Source organism: Enhydra lutris, unplaced genomic scaffold, assembly GCF_002288905.1.
Source record: "Enhydra lutris kenyoni isolate GAN:26980312 unplaced genomic scaffold, ASM228890v2 scaffoldscaffold47, whole genome shotgun sequence".
Lineage (NCBI taxonomy): Eukaryota > Metazoa > Chordata > Mammalia > Carnivora > Mustelidae > Enhydra > Enhydra lutris.
Genome location: NW_019154131.1, coordinates 1,927,551 through 1,954,264, shown reverse-complemented (window position 1 = coordinate 1,954,264; position 26,714 = coordinate 1,927,551). Strand labels below are relative to the sequence as shown.

General features: G+C 35.8%; 1 protein-coding gene across 2 annotated transcripts in view; it reads right to left on the bottom strand.

Moving 5' to 3' along the window:
• Nucleotides 1-1,157: 1,157 nt before the first annotated feature.
• Nucleotides 1,158-26,714, bottom strand: part of LOC111156579 (ubiquitin like with PHD and ring finger domains 2) — an 82,421-nt gene continuing 56,864 nt past the window's right edge. The window contains exons 7-16 of one of the 2 annotated variants that reach the window (XM_022517567.1): nucleotides 17,934-18,057; nucleotides 17,516-17,623; nucleotides 15,099-15,203; nucleotides 12,488-12,594; nucleotides 9,099-9,261; nucleotides 8,296-8,436; nucleotides 6,476-6,572; nucleotides 5,996-6,156; nucleotides 3,393-3,491; nucleotides 1,158-2,188 (exon numbers count right to left, since the gene is read on the bottom strand). In XM_022517567.1, the coding sequence (XP_022373275.1) occupies nucleotides 2,042-2,188; nucleotides 3,393-3,491; nucleotides 5,996-6,156; nucleotides 6,476-6,572; nucleotides 8,296-8,436; nucleotides 9,099-9,261; nucleotides 12,488-12,594; nucleotides 15,099-15,203; nucleotides 17,516-17,623; nucleotides 17,934-18,057 (1,252 nt within the window). In that variant the 3' untranslated portion in view covers nucleotides 1,158-2,041. The remainder of the gene's footprint in view (nucleotides 2,189-3,392; nucleotides 3,492-5,995; nucleotides 6,157-6,475; nucleotides 6,573-8,295; nucleotides 8,437-9,098; nucleotides 9,262-12,487; nucleotides 12,595-15,098; nucleotides 15,204-17,515; nucleotides 17,624-17,933; nucleotides 18,058-26,714) is intronic. The other variant, XM_022517566.1, reaches the window with a different exon arrangement.

Sequence of the window (26,714 nt, the reverse complement as noted above, 5' to 3'; positions counted from 1 at the left end):
GTATCCACTTTCTTTCCTAGTCCATAATATTATAGCAAAGTTAAGATAAAACACAGCCTAACTGTGGGAATCACTTGTTTTGCTAATAAAAGCAGAACTAAACCAGTTCAAGTAGCTGAACTAGGGGATATTTGTTCCCCACCTTCACACAGAGAGATGGCCAATGCCAAAGGAAATACAACACTAGATGATACAATTTAATGCTTCATTTCAATCTAAAAAGGTTCTATTTGATTCTTCAAAATGAAAATGATTCCAATGTCCATAACTAGCCCTACGTAAAAACAGTTCCAATCACTATGCTGTTAAGTGATCCCCAGGACATGATTTTGAATTCAACTGAAGGCAGGAAAAGCACCCAAACTAGCTTGGCTTATATAGCCGGTAAGTAAAAGACTGCCAGCGTCTGTGGGCTCAGATTGCCTGTTTCTAGCACAGCTGTGCCACTTCCTTGACATACGAGCTTCGGCAAGTTTCCTAACATTTCTGTACCTCTGATGTTCATCCATAAGATGGGGATAATAGTACCTGCCTCTAAAGGTTGTCAGGAGTATGAAATGAATACACATAGAAACGTACAGGTGACTAGTGCAAAGCAATATTCAATAAATATTGGCGCTATATGTTGCTCTGAATTCAGAAGCAGGAAAACTGATGTTAAATCTTCACTCTGATGAAAATGTAACAATATACTTTCAGATGCTAGAAAGATGTTTTCTCATATTTAACTCTTTATATTAAAACTTTACTCCGATGAAACTATAACAAACATTAAAACTTCACTCTGATGAAAATATAACAATATACTTTCAGAGACTAGAAAGACGTTTTCTAATGGCTGTGAAACAAGTAGCACTAACAATACTAAAACTGAATGCAAGACTGAAGTTATTATAGATAAAAGAACAGTCACTGGGCACTTATTTTGAAAATTTTTCCAGTTTAGGAAAAGTTAAAAAAAAAAAAAAAATCAAACCCAGGGTGAAACCTGTCCTTAGTGTATAAGATTTCACACTAATTTGTATTACCAAAAATCAAGGATAGAGAATTATAGAAAATGTCTGTTTTAAAATATACAACGAAATACTCTGGAAGTGATTCTTAAAAATACGTACTATAAGCCAGACAAATGCAAAAAAGTGAAGCAAGATGAGCTATTTTTCTGGTCATAAAATATTTATTAAGGTATACTTTGGGGAATATAGTGAATATAAAATTTAGGATCACAATATGAAGCAATTTCAGTCCTCTCAAAAGTCAGCCCAGCCCTCAATGCTCTGCAGATGTAAAACCACTGGTGAGACTTACTAAAAGCAGTTTGACTAGTACAGAAGAGGCTTTTCATGAACATTTACAACTAGAGCATCTGAATACCTCTTTTAAGTGCAAAACCACACCACATTACACTAATGCAGCAACAATGCATTCATATTGTTTTCATTAGTCATTAGTAGTCAACTTGCATAAAACACCAGAAAAAAGCACAATGGAGCTCACAAAATGGGCTAAAAAAATGAACCTGTCCTTGCAAAACACATTGTAATGGAAGAAGACATTAAAAATGTATTATGCACAATACAGAAGCTGCGTTCCAAAGATCTTGAGTGTCATTTCCTCTGTAAAATCAAATTACACAAACCAGGCACAACTAATATTTGGGAGGCAGTGCGTAGCTAAAATTTCATTTAACTAATTACTCAATGACTTAAAAAATCCCCATAAGTCTTTTCTGTCCTGAGGTAGTTGCAAAATAAATCATAACTTGGATATCAACTAGAGCTGAGGCTTTGACTTTTTACTCATTTAAAACTAGTTGTTACTGACAGGAACTACCTTTTGATATTTAAAAGACAGTTGAGAAATGGGCCTCTTACTACACACACAAGATAATGGCTATGTAGGAAAGAGGATTAGCTGCTTCAGAACGTGAGAGATATGGTCCACCATTGCGCTTCCACCCTCCCCGCCCCCTCCCCCCAACCATTTTAGATTCTTTATTGTCCAAAAAGCCATCAAGAGCAACACAGTAGAAGTAGACAAATCATCGTCCTTTGCTGTAGCCAGGGAAGAAAAGCTCAAGTAGAGTCTGCAGAATCTCATTGGGAATCATGAGATAATTCTGGCCAAGATCATGCCGGCAAGCAGGGCAGGAGAAAACTTGAGCCTTAAAGGAGCGCTGTAAGCAATCCTAAGGCAAAATCAAAAAACAAACAAAAACATACCCAATTTCATAAGAGTAGTAATATGCAGAAAAGTCAACAACTTATGCTTTTAAATACGAACTAGAAACTTAAGATGAATAACTGTAAAAGCCTGAATCGGCACTATGAAAACTAGTCTACAGACATGGCTTCGAGTTCCACTTCTAGCACATATTGTGAGACTTAAGGTAAATGACTTTTGTGTCTTTTAATTTCCTCGTCCAATAAAATTAGAGTGTCAGAATTTATGGATAGTTTCCACTAGACTCATCTTCTAGGTTAGATTTTAATCCTGTTCTTTCATGGCAGAATACCTGAAAAAACACTTAAGATTTTCCTGGTTAGAATTAGATTTGATTTCATCAAATCACTTAAATGTAGAATATGTCTTCCAGAAATATATAGGTCAGGCACAAACATATGCAGAAGGTTTACTTCCATTTTACAAAATGAACTTCCATTTTACAAAAGAAACTGAAGTTCAGAAGTTAGGTCAGGGGGGCGCCTGGGTGGCTCAGTGGGTTAAAGCCTCTGCCTTCGACTCAGGTCATGATCCCAGGGTCCTGGGATTGAGCCCCGCATCGGGCTCTCTGCTCAGCAGGGAGCCTGCTTCCTCCTCTCTCCCAGCCTGCCTCTCTGCCTACTTGTAATCTCTGTCTGTCAAATAAATAAAATAAAACAAAATCTTTAAAAAAAAAAAAAAAAAAAAAAAAGAAGTTAGGTCAGGGCGCACAAACACTGAGCAGTAGAGCAGGATTCCACCTTGGTGTGACTAAAACTCAGTTTTTCCCTTTACACCACACTAATAACATTCAGCTCCTCTGGGCATGCTGCCAGACAGAATCTGTTTTAGATTCTATTATGTGGTTAGAATTCAGTTTGCACTATAATATATGAAACATACATAAGCTCTAACATAGAAAACATCAACAACACCTTACTTTCTTATCCATTTCAACCTCTCCTCAGTAATTCCAAACGTGACAGAATACCGCAACTATATGTATTTAACTATTACTCTAGAATTAAAACATGCATTACTGCCAAAATGTAATGAAATGGTTCTTAACTTACAAGGTTCCACAACTGTTCTGCTGCATGGAAAAATGCTTTACATGCTAAAAACATGTCTACAGGTTAGTGTACCCTCTTGTCCTAAACAAGGGAAAATGAGAAAAGAAATCTACTTACTTTACAGACATTATGAAGGCAATCTGTTGTCACAGGCTGGTAAACTAGCTCCTGGCAGCAGACACACATAAAAGATTGTTCCAATTTTTTCAGAAAATTCTAGAATGGTACCCAAGGGAAAGAAAAAAAGGTTAGCATTTCATAAAATATAATTAAGATTCTAAGTAATTAGGGGAAAAAATGTCTGTCACTATAACACATTTTGTATCAAAAAAAAAGGGATGATAACCATAAACAAACATATAAAACTAAAGAAACTCCATTCCATTAAGATATACACATTAATTTTAAATCCTAGAACTGGACTGGGAGAGGTGCAAAATCAAAATATGTGGTATTAAAAAGTGAACGTTCCCATTAAACCTCCTATTCCAGAGATTACTGTTTTTCCCTTTAAAACAATCATGGACATATTAACAAAATGGGATTTAAATAAAAACTTGAAAGAAAAAAAAATCATGGACAGCTTGTCTCAGTCATTACATACAGATTTTTTTCAAAAAAGCTGGGTGATATGTCAGTATATGAAAACATATCATTTATTCAATCTTCTGTTGTGAAACCTCAATATATATATATTTTTAAAAAATTTTATTTATTTGACAGAAATCACAAGTAGAGAGGCAGGCAGAGAGAGAGGGGGAGGTAGGCTCCCTGCCGAGCAGAGAGTCCAATGTGGGGCTCAATCCCAGGACCCTGGGATCATGACCTGAGCCGAAGGCAGAGGCTTTAACCCACTAAACCACCCAGGTGCCCCCAAACCTCACTATTTTTTGAGCTAAAAAGATAAAAGTACTAATACTCTGTAGTATTTCATACTCTGAAGAATCAACACATTTATTTTCCTAGAATTATTTTCTGTGGTATTTTAGTTCAATCTAAAAATCCCTATTTCCCTCATGCCAGTGTTTACTCAAATTGGGACTAAATCATAAAAGACAGAGCCATCTTGGGGTTCTTGGTTAGTACAGTTAGTTAAGTGTCAACTCTTGGTTTCTGCTCAGGTCATGATCTCAGGGTCCTGAGATCAAACCCCACATCAGGCTAAGCTCAGTGAGGAATATGCTAAAGTTTCTCTCTCCCTCTGCCCTTCCCTGTGCTCTCACACATTCTCTTTCTCTCTTAAATAAATCTAAAAAAAAAAAAAAAAAAAAAAAAAAAAGGTATTTGATAAATCTCACCCATTTCTAAAAGTTTAAGAATTAGGGGCACCTGGCTACCTCAGTCTGTAAAGCATGAGCCTCTTGATCCGGTGTTGTGAGTTTGAGCTCCACATTGGGGGTAGAGATTACGCAAAAAAAAAAAAAAAAAAAAAAAAAATTAAATAAACAGAGTAAACAGGGATGCCCGGCTCAGTCAGTAGAGCATGTGACTCTTGATCTCATGGTTCTGAGTTTGAGTCCCATACTGGGAGTAGAAATTACTTAAAAATAAAATCTTAAAATATATATAAATATATATAAATGAATATATAAATAAACAAATGGATGTTTAAAAATTGTACTAGGGAAGATTCTTCCTTAATATTGATGACTATTTCTCAAATAAAAAGCAACACAAAAACTGAGAGTTCTCTCTAAATTTAGACAGAAAACTAACCCCATTTCAGACACATGAGAAGTTCTGGCTAACAAATGGACAGAAATAAAGGGAAGAAATTACTAGAAGATGACAGGATAAAAATTCAAGAGAGGAGACTAATAGCTGCATGGAGGGAAAAACCCAGAAAAGTAACTGTACACCTAATTAGGGGTTACTATCTAATAAAATGCAATATTCTAATTTTAAGCAAAATTAAAGACATAATAAAAGCAAGTGAACAAAGAAGGAATAGACAATTCACATTTGAAAATTCCAGCTTCTGGAACTGGATAAGAAAGCTTCGTTTGCAAAATACAGCTTTAACACAAAATCAACCCATCCATTATAATTTCTTTTCACTTTAAAATTTCATGATGATTAAAAAAAAAATAATTCATGATTATTAAAAAATGGGAAAAAATCTAAAACATGTAAAGTATTGAAATAAAATTTTTTAAAAAAAGATTTTATTTATTTATTTGACAGACAGAGATCACAAGTAGGCAGAGAGGCAGGCAGAGAGAGAGGGAAGCAGGCTCCCTGCTGAGCAGAGAGCCCGATGCAGGGCTCGATCCCAGGGCCCCAGGATCATGACCTGAGCTGAAGGCAGAGGCTTTAACCCACTGAGCCACCCAGGCGCCCCATAAATAAAAAAAATTTTTTAACCACTAGGTTAAACATGTGCTGAATTGCTTAAAATTTACACCATCAGATAATCTTGAACTATAGCAAAAAATTTCCCGATGGGTTTTAAACTGTGTTATACAAATTGAAAATTCTTCTCATGTACAGTGCCTTCAACATAAATGAGTAAGTTCAGGCACAAAGAAGTCAAAACCAATAACTAAGAGGCCTAAAATCAATTTAAATGCATTTAGGTATTACTTTAGATTACTTCTGAAAGGTAGTGGCACTGGCTGAGAGGATTACATAAAAACATTGTTTTGACTGATTTGCAGAGAATATTATTTTTCACTATTTGTTAATATTAGAACATTATTATTAAAAAAACCTTTACATACTGGACCTTCCGCAAGAGATGCAAGCACTTCATCCCACAGCTTCTGGTTTTGGTGATCTTCTCTAATTAGATGTTGTTGTTGAGGGGTTAGTTGGAAAGCCTCAACTGCTTCTGCTGCTGAATCTGGTGTTTTTAACACTTTGGAGGCACTTGGACAATCATCTAGATTTATTTAAAAATATATAAGCAGACTTATGAGTGATTCCAAGCAGAACTATGAGATCAAAGAGTTAACTGGCACCAATAATGTTTAGCATGAAGATAACCTGCATAATAAGGCAGCATTTAACTTCCCTTGAGTTCAGAATACTACATCTGCTACTGTTTTGGCTCTGACACTACTAAAATATACAATAAGTCCCATGTCTCTCCACCACTCCCAAATATCGCATTTAATTTCTTATGAGTTTCTCAATTTATTCTCTTAATATTTTTATTAGTAACTATGTTTTTAGGACTTATGTCTGCAATCATTACCTACCATCTGCAGTCGGCCTTTTTGAGGCTCCACTGGCCTGCTTCTTTGACTGTCCTTTAGTCTTCTTCCCTTCCTTATCTGAAGGGTAACCTACTGGATACTGATGGGGGAAAAAGCACAATATAGATTAAAGCTTCACAAAGAAGTGGGGGAGGGCGGTTTCTAGATGCTGCTGAGAAATTTAAAAAGGGGGAGGTGAAGAGTCTATATTTTTCCTAAACTGAGAGACTTCTATAAAGGAAACAAACACTTAAAGGACAGAAAGAATATTAAAATCCCCAATTCAGTGTAAAACCATGTGGTTATAACTGTTAAGACATTTCTACCTTATAAAATAATGATCTTAGTTTCAGATCTAAAAGAGGAAAGTCAAGTTTTGAGGAGATTTGACTAGGTGGGTTAAAAAGTTTAAGGAAGAAAACAATCTAGATATGAAAGTAAGTGAAGTTCAACCACAGATGACAGTACAGTACTCATACAGATGGTATTACACTCAATTGTGGAGCCAATATTTAAAAAACCATACAAACAACTCCCACCCCCCCCAACATTAAGGACTAAATTTCTTATCTCCCAAAATAAGTGGGGGTGGGGAGATGGGGCTTTTGGAAGACCTAAAGCCACTAAATTACTGAATTCTTTATCAGCTAAAAACTTTAAGGAATAAAGTCTACCTATTTGTGTTTTCCTGACTACACTTTTTTGGGGGATATGCTCTGTTGATAACACTGATATTAAAAGCTCAACATGTTTTAGGGCCCATCAGTATAGTAAATTACCATAGTAGATAGGCTTATATGCTTTTATTTACAGTTTCAAATCTAACCTATCTAGAACACTGCTCTGCTGAACAATGAATCTGAAAAAATCTTTAAAAAATGGATTTAACAAGTTTTTTTTTAAATTATTATAAAAGGAATTATTTTGACAGTTATTTTATGTTTGACAGTTATTTTAACAGCCGATGTTTCATTTAATTAATGAAACAATTAATTCCACAAGTTTAAAAAAGAAAACAAAAACAGACACAGACTTGCACTAGAAAACACACACTCACCTGCCTGGGTGGTCAGACACTTGCCCATATTTCAGCCCCTACACATGCAGTGTGGGCAGAGCCAGGGGAAATGAAAAGCTGGTAGTCTTTACAGGAAGCACAACAATGGGGAATGATGGAGGATGAACTCAAACCATGCTCTGAAGTCAGTGTCAGGGACAAAGTCTAGGGTGCATAGGCAGTGGACGGGGAATGTAGCCATACCATCCATTATGCACACAAAACCAACAGTCTTATATGGGTTAACAGCTGAACATGGGCAAAGGGGGAAAAAAAAAGGCAAAGCACTAAAGGTGGTGACAGGACAGGGAAGCAGCTTTGAGGGGGAAGAGAAAAAAGGGGTGAGGAAAAGTGAGAAGGGTAGGAAGCAGACCACTCTTACAAGCCACCTCCCCCTTCCCCTACCAGAGACACACCCCCTGTGCCCTCTAGGATAAACTTCCCTTCTTAAGGTCTCCTTTAATGTAAATTTTATGTATCCCTCTCCCTCATTCTTCAAGTCATTTCCAAATTGAATTGGAAATATTTTACTTTTCATTGAAGGCCTGGCTTTTCCCAGGCATAATTCTTGGTCTTAGGGCAGTCTGACACCTAGAATGCTACCTTTTCACTTTTTTTCTTCTGTATACTTCCATGATTTCATTCCTCACCCCTTAAAGTTCACTGATCAATTGTCAAGAGTTGTATCCTGTGTTAAGGCACAAAGATACTACAGAGGTATGCATTTTTATGAACATACAAGTAGCCTAGACAAATGTAATCTAACCTGTAAACGTAGACATAATCTCCTTGACCGTTCTATTCCTTCTGAGGTCCAAGGAGCAGGTTCAACATCATCTCTTCTTAAAAGGTAGCGCCAAACCAAGAATCCATGGCTTGATGAAATTTCTGGCCAGTATTTCACCACCTAAATCATAATATTTTGTAGTAGTTTGAGATTTAATCCTTAAACTTATATTAATAGTTTCAGTACACTTGAGTGAACTAAATGCAACTTCAAAAGATACTTGCTTTGTCACAGAAACAATAAATAAAAAATATTCGCTAATTGTTTTGACTTTATTTCCCACGTTAGTTCCCATATAAGTACACATTGCTACAAATTTGAAATATTAACAAGATTATGGTCACAAATAAATTCCTGCATAATAGATAAAAATGGTGGCAGTAAATATTTCCATTTTTTAAAAAAAGAAAACAACCTATTTTACAAATTATTACGTGCTTGGCTTTGAAAATCTATTACAATTAAAATATTTGTAAAGATATAAGAATCAGTATCTACAATGGTCACATTTAAATAGTTTTATCACAGAGAACATATACTTATAAAAAGTTTAACTCAAAATATAACTCTGCCCTTATGGACTTCAAATAAACACTAAGAGAAAAGTATCAAAGTTAGGATCTCACTTTACATATCTGTTACATTTCCAGAAAAAGCAGAAGTACCAACTAAGGTGATCTACTGTTTCCTTTAGCCCACCCCAACAGAGTAGTTCCCTTTGGCAGCCCTGTCTTGACAGCCCAGGAAGAGTGACTAACAAGATGTCATGCCAGATAGAGCACCTTATAAATGCCATCATATCTGTTGCCTTCTTCAGGAGCATATTTGCTGATCTTCCTCCCTTTAAAACTGCGTATCACTCTGACTGGCTTACCAGCTCTCCAATTCCGAGACTCTGCTCCAATTTTATCATCCAATGGAGCATCACAGTTTAGGGCCAATGCCCTAAAAAAATAAAACAAAGTCTTTATACCAAGTAATCTTTAAGTATATAATCGCATTATTAGCTCAATTAAAAGGTGAATTATGCCTTACCTGATGGTTAAGATTCTATGATTCTTTCCATATTATTCCAGATAATAGGATTATGCTTTCCCCCACCAGCAGAGAAGACAAATCAGTTTTCTGATGTGACCCCCAAGCCAGGGGATTGGTTCTCAGATAGCCTGTAGGGTTCTTCTGAAAGTAATAACATCTGTGCCACGTATAATAGAAAACAACTAGAAATACATGGAATTTTTTTAAAAATAACGTTTGTTGAGGGAAGGGAGAAAGTTGGAAAACTAAAGCAAGTGATTGTTGTAGTATTTATTTTTGATAAGGGAGTGAGGTAAATTGCTGGAATAATGTAGAAAGAAATCCAGGAAAATAAATTTGTCAGCAAGGTACAAATGACCTTTCTAGGTCTACTTTCCACATTCCAGACAATAGAGAATCCTTAACATTTAGAAGCTATTAAAGAACAAGTTTAATAGGAGAATATCGTTTTAAGACTTTGAGTAAAAAGTTTAAATAAAACTGAAGTATTCAAATTCCTGTGTTAAATCATAACAATAGAGATTTTTGGCTCCTCCAGATCACTATTTTTACTATGACATGTGAACAAGGAGGAACAATGAGTGAGAAGTAGCACCTGAGTTAGCTGAAGGTCCCTTAGTATGTGTACTCACTTAGCAGTAATTAATCAGTAAGGTTATGTAAGAAGATACATAAGATACAGAACCTCTCTTTCCTGGGAGAACTTAGTCCTGCCAAAAAACAAAAACAAAAAACCAAAACAACTCCCCCACAAAAACCCCACCGAACTAGAATCTATTTAAAATTAGTATTCTTCTTCTCAGATAACTACTTCCTAACTTAAGTGAAAAGACACCGTTGAGAACATGTAAGGTTAAAACACATACATAACCAATTTGGTAAATTCAGATATGATACAAAATACTTTTTCAGGGTTTAATTTTATGTAGGCTCAAATAAAAAAAAAATTGACCTTATGACGAAATGTCTAATCTACCCAGATTTCTTAATCAGTTATATTGTTAAAGTAAATAAACTCAAAGTGTTTTGTTAAAAAAGAAAAAAGTTTATAAATGTGGTCAAATAAAGTTTACCAAGTTATCTTTTTTATCTCAAAGGGAGAAGCATTAAATCTCTGGGAGGGAGAAGAAAACGTAGCCAACCTTCTAGGGCTAGTATTCCATCTTATTTATGTAATACCTATTGAGATATACATACTTCATCTTAAAGAGCTAGGAGAAGGACAAATACTATTTTCACATTAATGAGTGGAATGCTTTGGTGCTTATAGGCACCTTCATTCAGAATGATTTCCACCACTAACTGGCATTATTAAATCACTTCTAGCTTCACATAAGTATGTAGGTTGTTCAAGTATGTGAAAAGAAGCTAAGATCAAACTAGGTGAAAAGAGGCTTTTACATTACTCTGCAGCTCAATCAATTGCTTCTAACTGCCCTGGTAAAGGAAGGCCAGGTTATCTTCCTGCCCTCTTCAGTTTCATAAAATAAAAGAACTGAGAAATAGGAAAAAAAACTTCTCAAAGCAAGAAGCAGGTGCCAAACTACCTCTTAGTGGAGAAGCAAAAATGAACTAGACTATATACTTGTCAAGAAAGAGTACAATGTGGGGCAGAGGTAAGGGTCTTTCACCTCAGTTTTCATGTTTATAAAACATATAGGTATCTTTGCCCAGAGGTCTTTACAATCACAATGTGTACTCAAAGCTTAATGTATAAATTAACTGAATGGATGTCAGAGTCCTTATGGTAAGTCAATCCTATATGGTTTCGAGTTAATATTCTATATTCACTACCTTCCTTTCAATACATTTTTACTACTTGTTAATTATTTTCTAATAGATTATAACATATGGCATATAGGGTTATACCTATTAGATTCTTTAAAAGCTTGGAAAAGATTTACCATGTATATTACAAGTGTAGGAAGTTAGGAAACAAATTTCATTCAAGCAAAATAATCTACTGTTATTAAGATAAATATAATTTTCAGATTTGAAAATGTGAAAAAGCCCTTTTGCAAATTCAATATACACTCTCACTGACAAAAACACATCAAAAAATTTCTAACTCCTTTTAAGATCATTCCTCCTGAAGAGATGCTATTTTGCTAGAGAAAAACTAGCTAGGGACTGGACTCCTGCCTCAGGAATGTTTTCACCAGCAAATCTGACCTGTCTCCTCTGCTGGTTCAGTTAAATAATCCTACTGTCAGAAATAATATAGAAGGAAGACATAAAAACAGACTCTATGTAATTTGGTATGCAACAAATTCTTGAAATCATACTGGTATATTCTTCACACGGTAATCAGAAATTAAGGGCACACTACTTAAAACCGAGTGATTTAGACTCAAGAAAGAAAAATACTCATTTTTACTCAATAATCCATAAAACACCCTTAACAATAGGATATAAAAATTTCAACTTTATGAAATTGATCAAAAAATTATCACTATGACAAGTTATAATGTGGTCGGTGCTATCTGTTGGTTTGGGTCACTTTTTTATTATTGCTATTAGCATGCACGTATGAAATAAAACATTTTGCAGTCATTTTTTGTTCCCATGGAAGCTGGAATATCATTAATACATCTATAGAACAAAGGTCAGCACAAGGTGGCTCTTTTGTAATGCTTTATAAGTATTTACTTAGAAAAGGTCACTTTTGTAACTAAACATTCTCTTTTATAACACTTGAGACATTATTATAAATTCTAAAAACACCTTGAGTGTGGTTTCGATTAAGTTTATCTGATGTTTCACTTATGCCCACAAATGTGGCTCCCAAACTAAAACCGATCTCACACTGGTGAGTCTCTTAAAAAGAAGTTTGTTAATTTAAAAGGTAAATCTGTGTCAAGTAAAACATAACTTTGACCTATAGCAGACAGCCACCTTGTCCTCAATTTCACTTATATAAGACTGGGAATTACATCATTGAGAAAACAGTATGAAGAAATAAGAATGCTTAAAAACAATTATATGATCAGGTAATGGGATTTTTAATTTAGATCTTTAACTCTCAATTTAAGATTCTCCCCTATAGTCTAAGTTACAAATTATATTATTATAATCAAACTTTTATACAAAGCCCAAATAGATAGTTTTTACAAATTCTAACAATAAAGAGTACCTGTTCATGTTTGTTAATGTTTGATCAGCCGATGGTGCACCAATTCTTTTATTACCAGCAAGATTTTTACCACCACTCCCAGTGTATGTGAATTCATCACCTCGGTCCTACAGGAAAAGATTTTCAGCATTAAAATACATAAACCCAAGTATAATTTCATCAATTCTTAATTTACAGTCAGAACATCTGATTAGAATGTTATGAATTTATATGTTCTCTCTCAAGATATCTTGAGAGATATCTGCTGAAATATCTCAAATGCAGCTGTGCATATAGTACATCTTCAAGTTATATCAAGTTACATCACTTGATCATTTTAAAGGTAGAGCTTCCAATACCTCCAAATGTGGCTATTCTCATGCTATATATATAACTGAATAATCTCTAGAATATTATAAAAAAAGATTTTATGCACTGGAAATATTGTTTCATTTAATTCAATGGTATTAAAATAAACATCAATATTATCTTGTAGGTTTTTACAGAATACCATTTTAGTAAATATTTCATGTCTGATTTCCCATCAGTAATCAACACGATACCCAAATTTGCTGTTAAATTTCAAAACTAAAATCCTAACAGCACAATAAGTTCACTTACTGTGTTCACCCAAATTTCACACTGTATATATAGGTTCATTTAAATTACATATAGGTGAAATAATTGCCCATCATTAAAAGGAACATTGGAAAAGAATTTGAAACTTATAATTTGTATAAAGTGTCTACTAAATGTGGAAAAAAAAAACAACATGCCAAAGGAAGGAGATGTTACATAAACTCGGACTACAAATATCTCTGTACTAGCTACAAATTTCTATTGAGATTACTAAATCTCTGATTCAGTACTCAAAAATCAGTTGAGAAGAGTATCAGTATACAAATTAACTGGACTACTCTTTTTTTTTTTGACAATGTTAGTCTCAGGTATATAACATAGTGATACAAGTTTATACATTATGCTGGGCTCACCACATGTGTAGCTACCATCTGTCACCATACAATGCTATTACAATACCACTGACTGTATTTCTTCTGCTGTGCCTTTTAGTCCTGTGACTTACTCATTTCATAACTGGAAGACTGTATTTCCCACACCTCTTCACCCATTTTTGTTCTTTCGCCCACCCAACAGTGCTGCTTCTCTATTGTAAGATTTTAATTAGTTTAAATTAAACTTGAGATAAGGATGTTTTCTCTACTAAATAATCCATTTGTAATAAAGGTCAATTATTTTGCATCTTGTCTTGGATTAAGTCATAACTAAAATCTCATGGTTTTAGAAGTGCTTTTATTGATCCAAAATGACTTCACTTTTTGTTGACCTAATATTGAAGTCTGTATTTTAAAGACTTAGGCATTAAGGAATTTCATCATTAGTGTGTATTCCATTTGAAGGAAATCTAGTAAACAACTACATCTAGAGCAGCCCAGAACGCTTCTTAAACAGTCTTCCAAATGGTATCTAGATTGACTACACAATGCTTATATTCAAAACTCTCTCAATTTTTTTTTTAAAAGATTTTATTTATTCATCAGAGAGATAGAGAGAGCTCACACAACCAGGGGGAGCAGCAGGCAGATGGAGAAGCAAGCTCCCCAGATGCCTAACCAACTAAGCCCTGCAGCCCTCCTGTCAACTTTTTTTAAAAAGATTATTTATTTATTTATTTGACAGAGAGAGAGAGAGAGAGAGAGAGAGAGAGATCACGAGTAGGCAGAGCAGCAGGCAGAGAGAGGAAGGGAAGCAGGCTCCCTGCTGAGCACTCCATGAATGTTATACTTAAGTGCCTTTCCCAAAGGTCAAAGACTATTATGATTCCACCTATAAAATTTTTTTAAGAAGATCTTTAGAGAAAGAGAGAGGGAGGGAGAGTGCATGAGCATGTGAGGGGAGGGGCAGAGGGAGACAGAAACCGAGAAGCTCAAGTGGACATCCCATTGAGTGTGGAGCCCCACTGACTGAGGGCTCCATCCCATGACTCTGAGATCATGACCCAAGTGGAAATTAAGAGTCGGATGCTTAACTGACTGAACCACGTAGGTACCCCTCCACTTCTAAAAATTTTGAAACAACAAAATTATAGAAATGGATAACAGATTAGTGGTTGTCAGGTGTTAGGGAGGAGTTGAGGGAGGGCAGATATAGTAGGTGTGGCTATCAAAGGGCAATATGAGGGATACCTGTGGTAGGGAAATGTTCAGTGACCTGAATGTATTAGTATCAATATCCTGGCTGTGACACTGTACTATAGTTTTGTAAGAGGTTACCACTGAGGGGGAAATGGGTAAAGGGCACAGAGATATCTACAGTATTTCTAAGGCTACATGTCAATCTACAACATCCCAAAATAATAAGTTTAATTTAAAAAAAAAAGAGCTCCACAGAGAATGTATTTTCATTGCAGTAATCAGTTAACACATATATACATAAATCTGTATATGTGAAGATTGAAGACTGCCAACTGACTTGTAATTTGTACAGAAGTGACCACTTCAATACAAAAACTGCTAAAAAAAAAAATGGGATTTGATATATGCTAGAAAAATCTTCTGTATTTTTCTGAATGATCAAGCCAGGTTCTAAAGAACAAAGTTGTATCATGACTTACTACTTCATCAGCAAATCCACCAGCAAGGACAAGAGAATAAGCCCCATCATTACTTCGACCATGAATTCCACCCACATGGGGCCTATGGACACCTGCTTCGCTCACCTATAAAATAAAGAGAGTCTCAAAATACCTTTGAATAGTCAAGTTATATTTACAAAAATGCTGCCACAGGTATTATTGAATCTTAAAAGCTGCTAAGAATTGAATGTCACCCAGAGTTCTATCATTTGCTCACCAACTTTATTTCTTCCCAACTATGTATCCCTTAGATACAAGCTGGTAACCTTAAAACTGCTCAGACCTAGAATTCTGAGTTTCAAAATAATTATTAAATACCATTTTATGTCTACTCGTCATTACAGCTCAACTTGGGTAGAAAAGACTTTGTTTATCAGTTGTCCAGATCCCTTCCTATCTTATTTCTTCTCTTCAACTACTGTGCTCCTCCCTAGCCACATCAGAAAGGCAAGAGTTACTTATTCTTTTTTTTTTTGAGAGAGGGTGTGTACAAGTGGGTGGAGGGGGTTAGGGAGAGAGACAATCTTAGCAAGGGCTCAATCTCATGACCCTGAGATCATGATGTGAGCCAAAATCAAGAGTAGGATGCTTAAACGAATGAGGAGCCCAGGCACCTCAAGTAGGAGACATTTTAGCCTCATTCTTCTCCTCTATTTTTCAAACCCATTTTGGTCATAAATACTGCTGATCAATCTCCTAAATCCCTCAAATACATCTTTTTCTACTTTAATTGCTATAATCTTAGTTTGAGACATGAATGCTATAAACATCTTTTTTCACTGCCTCCAGTTTTTCTCTTCAAACCCCATTCTACCCATCACAAACAATACTTTTAAGAACAAATGTGCTTTTAATATTCAACATACATTAAATGGTCATATTATATATCAAGCTCCAAGTATTATGTATTACCCTCTCAATCTGGCTCCTATCTACTTTCCCCACTTTAACTCTTATCTCCTCCAACTTTTTCTTCATAGAGCATGTATGTCTGAGCTAAAACTACTCAATGTTACCCAAACATGCTTCCCGATTTGTTAAATTTACTCATGGTATTCTACTACTTCAATGCTTCTTCCCATGTATCTTCAATTTTAGCTCACTGGAACAGTGTCACTTTGTGGACTTCAAACTCCCTGAGAGAAGTATTAGAATTCATTTGTTCTCTCATGTAATTGTTCTTAGAGAGAAAGAAGCTGAAATCCAAGCCTGAATAGCGGAGTAGGGAAAGATACATATTAGAAGTGATGAGAAGCTAATAAAAGCATCAGAACCTGAGTTCAGGTCTTGAAAACACCAGGTACTCGAGAAGACAGGACCACTTGATTCCCAACCTCACCAATCCTGATGAAAATAAATTTGACTCTTCCCCACTTCCTAAATGGCAAATCCATCCCTGTAGTTGCTCAGGCAACAACCTCAAACTCATCTGAGATCGTATTAAGAGGACTTTTAGAATTTGGGAATAAATTAGTGACAGGTATACTGAGGGGTGGTGGTGGGGGAACAGGAGCAAAGAAAAAGGAAAAAATCAAGGCAATTAAAAATAACTAAGTGTACTTTTCATTGTATTTATAATGTTGTATTGTATTTATTTGTAGTATTTTTTTTTACTGTATTTAAAGATCTGAAGTCATAAAACATGCATATGGATTTAGCCAAAATTATAATATAACCATTGCAAGGATGGGAAGACAGAGTGTGTTAAACCAAATGTTCATCTCCTATAGAAAGAAGTTAATGAACTAAAATATGAAGACAAAAGCAGTAGAAACATGCTGTTTAGAAATAAGGTATATCTCGAAGAAACAACTAAAACTTTAAAGTAGTTGTCTCTGAGAAACAGGAAATGAAGATGAATAAATTTTAAGTTCTCTATAATGATAAAATTACCATTCTAAAAGAGGAAGTTAGAAATGAATACAATAGAACCTTTAAGAGGAAAAGAGAAGTTATTTTATCCTTGGGTTATCTGGGCACTTCCTCTGATCAACAATTTTAATGCTCATTCAGGAGGATAAGCCCGGAACAAAACACCTGAATGAACTTTCTTAGACTTTAATGTCATTATTTTAAAGACAAAAAAATTTAATATTTCAAATATTAAATTATCAGCAAGAAAAATTCTCTTAAAAGGTTTAACAATAATGTCAAGTATTAGAAGAGTAAAACAAAGTGATGAAAAGGCGTAGGTGATGCTCAATTCCATGATGTGTGTTTCTCTGTCTTAAGCTATGGGAAGAGTCTATCAATCCTATAGGAATCTTTCATTCTAACAACTGAATGCCATGTGATGAAACCTAGGTTAGTCCACTTAGATTCAATAGAAACTGAAACTGCTGCAATTTTAACTATATCCGACTTTACCCTTTCAACAAAGCCAATTTAAAACATACCTGAACTCTAAATCTCCATGTTGATCCAACAGGAATCCCAGGAATAGGTCCATAATGATTAGAAGGAACAATAGTACATTCTCTAGTGCGACCAACACAGGCCATTCCCTACAAGTCAACAAACAAGCTATTTGAGAAACTGGTTATGTCAAATCTTAAAGGCCTTAATTCCCAAAAATGAGAATAAAATAGAAACTAACTATATGATTAACAATATATAATTTATATGATTTCATTAACATACAGCTAATAGTTATAGCAAATTAACAACTATATACTTAAACAATAAAGTTATTTGTTAATGTTTCTGATATGGAAATATAATTTATGTCACCACTGCTGCTGGTATTGAAATGTTGTAACTTGCGTTATAGTCATAAATGTTATAGCTAGGAAGAAAAGAAACTTTCTTCTTTACCCTGCCCCAGTCTCTCCGGCTTTCAGTACTAGCTGATGGCATCTTTGCTTTCTTTTTACTCATCTTGAGTCTTTCACCAGCCTTTACAACTTCACTGGAATCAGTTTTACAGGAAGGGCAGTACCTTTAAAAGAAAAAGGAATTTTGATAATACCATATTAAAGCCAGTAACAGAATGACCTTTCTAGGTCAGAACAAGTTTTAAGAGGTAATACTTGGGTGTGTATTACAGATCTTCGGCTGGCATTTAAATATTAAACTTTTGAAAATATTTACAAGGATAAGCTAGCAGGAAACAAAACAAAACAAAACCAAAACTTATCACTCCTTTAAAGAACGTAAAGCATTATAGTATCATAAAATCTCAAATTCAGTTCAAAAGCCAGACAAAGCTGTCCAATTCAAATAGCACCATGAACTGATTTTTTTTTTTTAAGATTTTATTTACTTATTTTTGCTAGAGAAAGAGAGAGAGTGAGCATAAGCAGGGGGGTGGGGGGGCAGACTCTCCATTGAGCAGGGAACCCAATGTGGGACTGGATCCCAGGACCCTCAGATTACCACCTAAGCCGAAGGCAGATGCTTAACAAGTAGCCACCCAGGCAGCCATGAACTCTAATCTTATCACTAACCTAGAGAATGGAATTATTCATTTGAAATTCTTATTATTAAAACAAAAGTAGCAAGAATAGATAATCCTAGACTGAATGTTCAACTATGCAATTGAATTGGTTATATCCCCATCTAAACTGGTTATTAAAACTCTCAGAGTAAAAAATGTATACTCCAACACAACTAATATACAGGATCCAAGGATGCTTGTTTATATTAGCCTTATCCCTAGGTTGTGTTTTAATTGTCTATACTTTTTGTCCTTTAGCCTGTTTGTAGCTGGTCAACCTACTATATAACTTGCATTATCATTATAAGCTACCTTAAATCATTCTTAAAAAGCAAAGTATAAATACGTCTATAGAATCAGATGAGGCTGTTCCTCTATTACCAAGGAATGCGAACTCGAGGGATGTCCTAATAAAGATCAACTGGCCCCTGCCCCTGTTAATATTAAATGTGCCTATATACTTTCCATTTCATAATTACTCCATACAGTCTATAGAGTGCAAAACCATCCATGCCCACCAGTTAATTCTGAGTGCTTAATTATGAGATATTTTGTTTACTATTAGAGGAAAGAAAAATATAATTTAGTCCCTGATTCTGAGAAAATCAGTTAGGTTGTGATATACACATGCAAAATCGAGGCAAAAATTAAAATGTAGGAGAAAGCAATAAGTACTATCAAGTAAAATCCCTTCTTATTGGGAAATGAGGAGGCTTCCAAAAATTAATTTCTTCTAAGACCAGATTTTACCCAACGTGATAACCTTTAAAACTATATTTTTTCAGAGATCTTAGGGGCAAAGCAGATACTATTTATGGTGAGAAAATGATTTCAGAGGTTAAATATGTGAACAACATGATTTGGAGAAATAGAAAAGTTATACCAGGCACTATTTTGGTGCTGGGGATAAATATAATCAAAATGTTTGTACAGAGTAAAGAAAACTACTACCTACAACAAAACAATTTCAGGAAGTCGGGAAGTTCTATAAAGGAAATACCTCAAGGTTATGTGGGTGTTAAGAGTGATTAGAAATGATGTGTGTCTTTATTTATTTATTTATTTTTTAAAAAGATTTTATTTATTTGACAAACAGAGATCACAAGTAGGCAGAGAGGCAGACAGATAGAGAGGTGGAAGCAGGCTCCCTGCAGAGCAGAGAGCCTGATGTGGGGCTCGATCCCAGGACACTGGGACCATGACCTGAGCCGAAGGCAGAGGCTTTAACCCACTGAGCCATCCAGGTGCCCCGATATGTGTCTTTAGATAGAGTTCTTTTCCTTTTTTTGTTATTTTTTTAAATTAACATATAATGTATTATTAGCCCCAGGGGTACAGGTCTGTGAATCGCCAGATTTACACACTTCACAGCACTAACCATAGCACATCCCTCCCCAATGTCCATATCCTCACCACTCTCTCCCTACCCCCTCCCCCTGGCAACCCTCAGTTTGTTTTGTGAGATTAAGAGTCTCTTATGCTTTGTCTCCCTCCCGATCCCATCTTGTTTCATTTATTCTTTACCTACCCCCAACCGCCCCCCGCCCTGCATCTCCCCTTCCTCATATCAGGGAGATCACATGATAGTTGTCTTTCTCTGAGTTATTTCGCTAAGCATAATACCCTCTAGTTCCATCCACGTCATCGCAAATGGCAATATTTCATTTCTTTTGATGGCTGCATAGTATTCCATTGTGTATATATACCACATCTTCTTTATCTATTCATCTGTTGACAGGCATCTAGGTTCTTTCCATAGTTTGGCTATTGTGGACTTTGCTGCTATAAACATTTGGGTGTACGTGCCCCTTTGGATCATTACATTTGTATCTTTAGGGTAAATACCCAGTAGTGCAATTGCTGGGTCATAGGGTAGCTCTATTTTCAACTTTTTGAGGAACCTCCATGCTGTTTCCCAGAGTGGTTGCACCAACCTGCATTCCCACCAACAGTGTAGGTGGGTTCCCCTTTCTCTGCATCCTCGCCAGCATGTGTCATTTCCTGACTTGTTAATATTAGCCATTCTGACTGGTGTGAGGTGGTATCTCATTGTGGTTTTGATTTGTATTTCCCTGATGCCGAGTGATGTGGAACACTTTTTCATGTGTCTGTTGGCCATCTGGATGTCTTCTTTGCAGAAATGTCTGTTCATGTCCTCTGCCCATTTCTTGACTGGATTATTTATTCTTTGGGTGTTGAGTTTGGTAAGCTCTTTATAGATTTTGGATACTAACCCTTTGTCTGATATGTTCTTTGCAAATATCTTCTCCCATTCTGTCAGTTGTCTTTTGGTTTTGTTAACTGTTTCCTTTGCTGTGCAAAAGGTTTTGATCTTGATGAAGTCCCAATAGTTCATTTTTGCCCTGGCTTCTCTTGCCTTTGGCAATGTTCCTAGGAAGCAGTTGCTGCAGCTGTAGTCGAAGAGGTTGCTGCCTGTATTCTCCTCAAGGATTTTGATGGATTCCTTTCTCACATTGACGTGCTTCATCCATTTTGAGTCTATTTTCGTGTGTGGTGTAAGGAAATAGTCCAGTTTCATTTTTCTGCATGTGGCTGTCCAATTTTCCCAACACCATTTATTGTAGAGACTTTTTTTCCATTGGACATTCTTTCCTGCTTTGTCGAAGATTAGTTGACCATAGAGTTGAGGGTCTATTTCTGGGCTCTCTATTCTGTTCCATTGATCTATGTGTCTGTTTTTTGTGCCAGTACCATACTGTCTTGAACATGACAGCTTTGTAATAGAGCTTGAAGTCTGGAATTGTGATGCCACCAACTTTGGTTTTCTTTTTCAATATTCCTCTGGCTATTTGAGGTCTTTTCTGGTTCCATATAAATTTTAGGATTATTTGTTCCATTTCTTTGGAAAAAAAAAAAAGGATGATATTTTCATAGGGATTGCATTAAATGTGTAGATTGCTTTAGGTAGAATAGACATTTCCACAGTATTTGTTCTTCCAGTCCATGAGCATGGAACATTCTTCCATTTCTTTGTGTCTTCCTCAATTTCTTTCATGAGTATGTTATAGTTTTCCGAGTATAGATTCCTTGCCTCTTTGGTTAGGTTTATTCCTAGGTATCTTATGGTTTTGGGTGCAACTGTAAATGGGATTGATTCCTTAATTTCTCTTTCTTCTGTTTTGTTGTTGGTGTAAAGAAATGCACCTGATTTCTGTGCACTGATTTTATATCCTGACACTACTGAATTACTGTACAAATTCTAGCAGATCTGTAGTCTTTTGGGTTTTCCACATATAGTATCATATCATCTGCAAAGACTGAGAGTTTGACTTCTTCTTTGCCGATTTGGATGCCTTTAATTTCTTTTTGTTGTCTGATTGCTGAGGCTAGGACTTCTAGTACAATGTTGAAGAGCAGTGGTGATAATGGACATCCCTGCCGTGTTCCTGACCTTAGTGGAAAAGCTCTCAGTTTTTCTAAATTGAGGATGATATTCGCTGTGGGTTTTTCATAGATGGCTTTGATGATATTGAGGTATGTGCCCTCTATCCCTACACTTTGAAGAATTTTGATCAGGAAAGGATGCTGTACTTTGTCAAATGCTTTTTCAGCATCTATTGAGAGTATCATATGGTTCTTGTTCTTTTATTAATGTATTGTATCACACTGATTGATTTGTGGATGTTGAACCAACCTTGCAGCCCTGAAATAAATCCCACTTGGTCGTGGTGAATAATCCTTTAAATGTACTGTTGGATCCACTGGCTAGTATTTTGGTGAGAATTTTCGCATCTGTGTTCATCAAGGATATTGATCTGTAATTCTCTTTTTTGATGGGATCCTTGTCTGGTTTGGGGATCAAGGTAACGCTGGCCTCATAATATGAGTTTGGATGTTTTCCTTCCATTTCTATTTTTTGGAACAGTTTCAGGAGAATAGGAATTAATTCTTCTTTAAATGTTTGGTGGAATTCCCCTGGGAAGCCGTCTGGCCCTGGGCTTTTTGTTGGGAGATTTTTGACGACTGCTTCAATCTCCTTAATGGTTATGGGTCTGTTCAGGTTTTCTATTTCTTCCTGATTCAGTTGCGGTAGTTTATATGTCTTTAGGAATGCATCCATTTCTTCCAGATTGTCAAATTTGCTGGTGTATAGTTGCTCATAATATGTTCTTATAATTTTTTGTATTTCTTTGGTGTTGGTTGTCATTTCTCGATAGAGTTATTTTCTAGTGATAGTCCAGCTGAGATCAAAGGGGTCAGTCCTATGAATGCCAGGGAATGCATTCTGGGCAAAAACACATTAAGTATACAAGTCCTAAGGCATAAGAAGAAGTAGTATGCCTTGCAAAACATAAACGTGGGTAGATCCGAAGTTTAGCAAAATAAACTGCACAGAGATAAGCAATGAGGTTATAGAGCAGGCAGGGCCATGTCAGAATAAAACCTAAGCTCATGCCATCTAAGTCCAACAGGACAACACTAGGGGATTTTAAACAGATGAGTAAACCAATTCAGGACTTAGTAAGATCATTCTGCTGCTGTGGGAGAAAGGACAGCTGGTAATCAATATGAAAGTAAGGAGACCAGCTAGGTGTTTTATTATACAGTTCAGGGAAACGACATTAGTTTGTACTGAAGGGTTAAGAGCAGAGAAAGATTATGGAGGACTAGACCTGCTCATGTATTACTGGATATAGAATATGTGAGGAGGGCAAAGAGGAAGTTTAGCTCTTCAGCCTGAACAAGTAGATGAATTATAGCATTTACTGAAGACTGGGGAAGGAGCAGGATTTTAGGGGGTGTGTTTATGGAAATCAAGATCTCCATTTGGCCTAATTTTGTGATGTCCATCAAGTAAACAGTTGAATGAATACAGGAATATACAACCCAGGGACGATTAGATAGAAAGATATTGAAAATTTAGAACCATGAGCTCGGTATTTAAAGTCCCATGATTGGATGAGATCATCTAAGAAGCAAGCATGAAGACAAAAAAAGCAAGTGAGCAGTGCTTTGGAAAACTCTTAAATCTGATAGATATGGAAAGGCGAAGTGAGGTACAATGAAAATTAGGTCATATGGTATCACACAATCTATAAAAACAGAGAACTGAGAAGTACAAGTAAGGAGAGGACTTAGAAGTGACCACTGGATTTTGCAACATGGAATGGTCTTTGAGCCTAACATAAATGTAGTGGAGTTGTGCGAAGGAAAGTCCAACTGGAGAGCTAAAGCAAACAAGACAAGAGAAAACAGAAATCATCAATGAAGATAGCTCTTCAGAAGCTTTGCTATAAAGGAAGCAAAGAAATGGGATCAAGGGAAGGGGTGTGTCTGTCTGGAAGACTGAACAGATTCCAGGATACTAATGAAATGAACCAGTACTCGCAATGTGAGAATTACCTATAGGAGTGAAGTTCCTGAAAAGGCAAAGGGTTTTGGAACTGTGAGTACAGGTAGAAGGGTCTGCATTTTAGAGAAATAGGAACTATCCGCCACAGAAACAAAAGGGAAGAAAAATATATGAGACAAAATATATGAGACTTTAGAGGAAATATAATTACTGTTTATAGATGGTAAAATACAGCTTGTGACCATGCGAGGGAGAAGGAGGGGGTAAAAGGAAGAAGTTAGATCCCTTTGCTTCTCCCATTCTTACAGCTTCTGTGGTAATACAATAACAACCTTCTCAACAGGTGGGGAGAAGCCAAAGGAATGGAAAACAATCTATTCTTCACAATAATACCAGCTACCCAACTGTGATATTACAGGCATGCCTCATTTTATGGCACTTCAGATACTGTGTTTTTTACAAATTGAAGATCTATGGCAACTCAGTGTTGAGCATGTCCATTGGTGCGATTTTTCCAACAGCATTTGCTCACTTTGTCTCTGTGTCACATTTTGGTAACTCTTGCAGTATTTCACACTTTTTCATTATTATATTGTTAGGGTGATCTGCAATCAGTGATTAAGACTTGCTGAAAGCTCAGATGATGGCTAGTAATGGTAGCAATTAAGTATTTTAAAAGTATCATATGTATTTTTTTAGAAACAATGTTACTGCACACTTAATTGACTATAACATCATGTGTAAACATAACTTTTACATGCACTAGCAAGCAAAAAAATTCATCTAACTTGCCTTATTGTGGTATTTATTTAATGTAATGGTCTGGAACCTGTACTATATCTGAAGTATGGCTGTATTTCTGAGTGTGATATTCCTTAACTTAACCCTGCACATCAGCAACACTCCACAGCTTAAGAAGAAAAAACTTCTTAGTATGACATGAAAAAGTTTATTATTATTTTGGGTATGTTCTTCCCAGTCTTTTTTCTAATGATTTTGTTTTGTAGCTAAGACTATTTAATAGATGTAGTATAGGTTTCAGGCAATATATTTAACCCTAGTGCCTGGTTCTACTTATTAACCTCAAAGGATTAAATACAATAATCCAAATAAAGCAGTTCATCGGTGTCTGCATATATTAAGCATTTAATAATCATTAAGTACTATTAAAGGCACATCTAAAATAACTGGGGAGTCCCTGGCCAGACTTTTCAAAAAGAAAAGAAAAAGGACTGAAATAAATAAAATCATGAATGAAAGAGGAGATATCACAACCAACACTGCAGAAATACAATTATAAAAACCTATTAGGAGCAACTATATGCCAATAAGTCAGGCAATCTGGAAGAAATGAATGCTTTCCTAGAAATGTACAAACTACCAAAACTCAAACAGGAAGAATACTAAACCTGAACAGACCCATAGCCAGCAAGGAAATTGAAGCAGTAATCAAAAATCTCCCAACAAACAAGAGCCCAGGGCCAGATGGTTCCCCAGGGTGAATTCTAATTCTTTTGAAACTGTTCCAAAAAATAGAAATGGAAGGAAGACATCCAAACTCTTTATATGAGGTCAGCATTACGTTTATCCCAAAACCAAAGATCCCACCGAAAAGAATTACAGACTAATATCCCTGATGAACATGGAAGCAGAAATTCTCACCAAGATATTAGCCAACAGGATTCCAACAGTACATTAAAAGGATTATTCTCCACAACCAAGGTGGATTTATTCTTGGGCTGCTAGGTTGGTTCAATATCTGCAAATCAATCAATGTGAGACATCACATTAATATAAGAAAGGACAAGAACCAAATGATCCTCTCAACAGATGCAGAAAAAGCATTTGACAAAGTACAGCATCCTTTCTTGATGAAAACACTCCACAATGTAGTGACAGAGGGTATATACCTCAATATCATAAAAGCCATCTATGAAAAGCCCACAGCAAATATTCTCAACAGGGAAAAACTGAGAGCTTTTCCTCTAAGGTCAGGAACATAATTGGGATGTCCACTTTCACAACTGCTATTCAACATTGTACTAGAAGTCCTAGCCTCAGCAATCAGACAACAAAAAGAAATAGAAGGCATCCAAACCGGCAAAGAAGAAGTCAAACTCCCACTCTTCATAGATGATACTCTGGGGAAAACCCAAAAGACTCAACCCCCAAATTGCTAGAACTCATATAGGAATTCAGTAAAGTGGCAGGATATAAAAATCAATGCACACAAACCGGTTGCATTTCTATATACTAACAATGACATAGGAGAAAGAGAAATTAAGTAGTTAATTCCATATACAACTGACCCAAAAACCTAAGATACCTAGGAATAAACCTAGCCAGAGGCAAAGGATTGGTACTTAGAAAACTATAGAACACTCATGAAAGAAATTGAGGAAGACAAAAAAATGGAAAAATGTTCCATGCTCATGGACTGGATGAACAAATATTGTGAAAATGTCTATGCCACCTAGAGCCATCTATACATTCAATGCAATCCTTATCAAAATACCATCAACATTTTTCACAGAGCTGGAACAAATAATCCTAAAATTTGTATGGAAGCAGAAAAAACCCCCAATAGCCAAAGGAATGTTGAAAAAGAAAACAAAAGCAGCAGGCATCACAATCCTGAACTTCAAACTCTATTACAAAGCTGTAATTATCAAGACAGTGTGGTATGGGCACAAAAATAGACACATAGATCAATGGAACAGAACAGAGAAGCCAGAAATAGACCCTTAACTCTATGGTCAACTGATCTCTGATGAAGCAGGAAAGAATATCCAATGGAAAAAAGACAGTCTTTTCAACAAATGGTGTTGAGAAAATTGGACAGCCA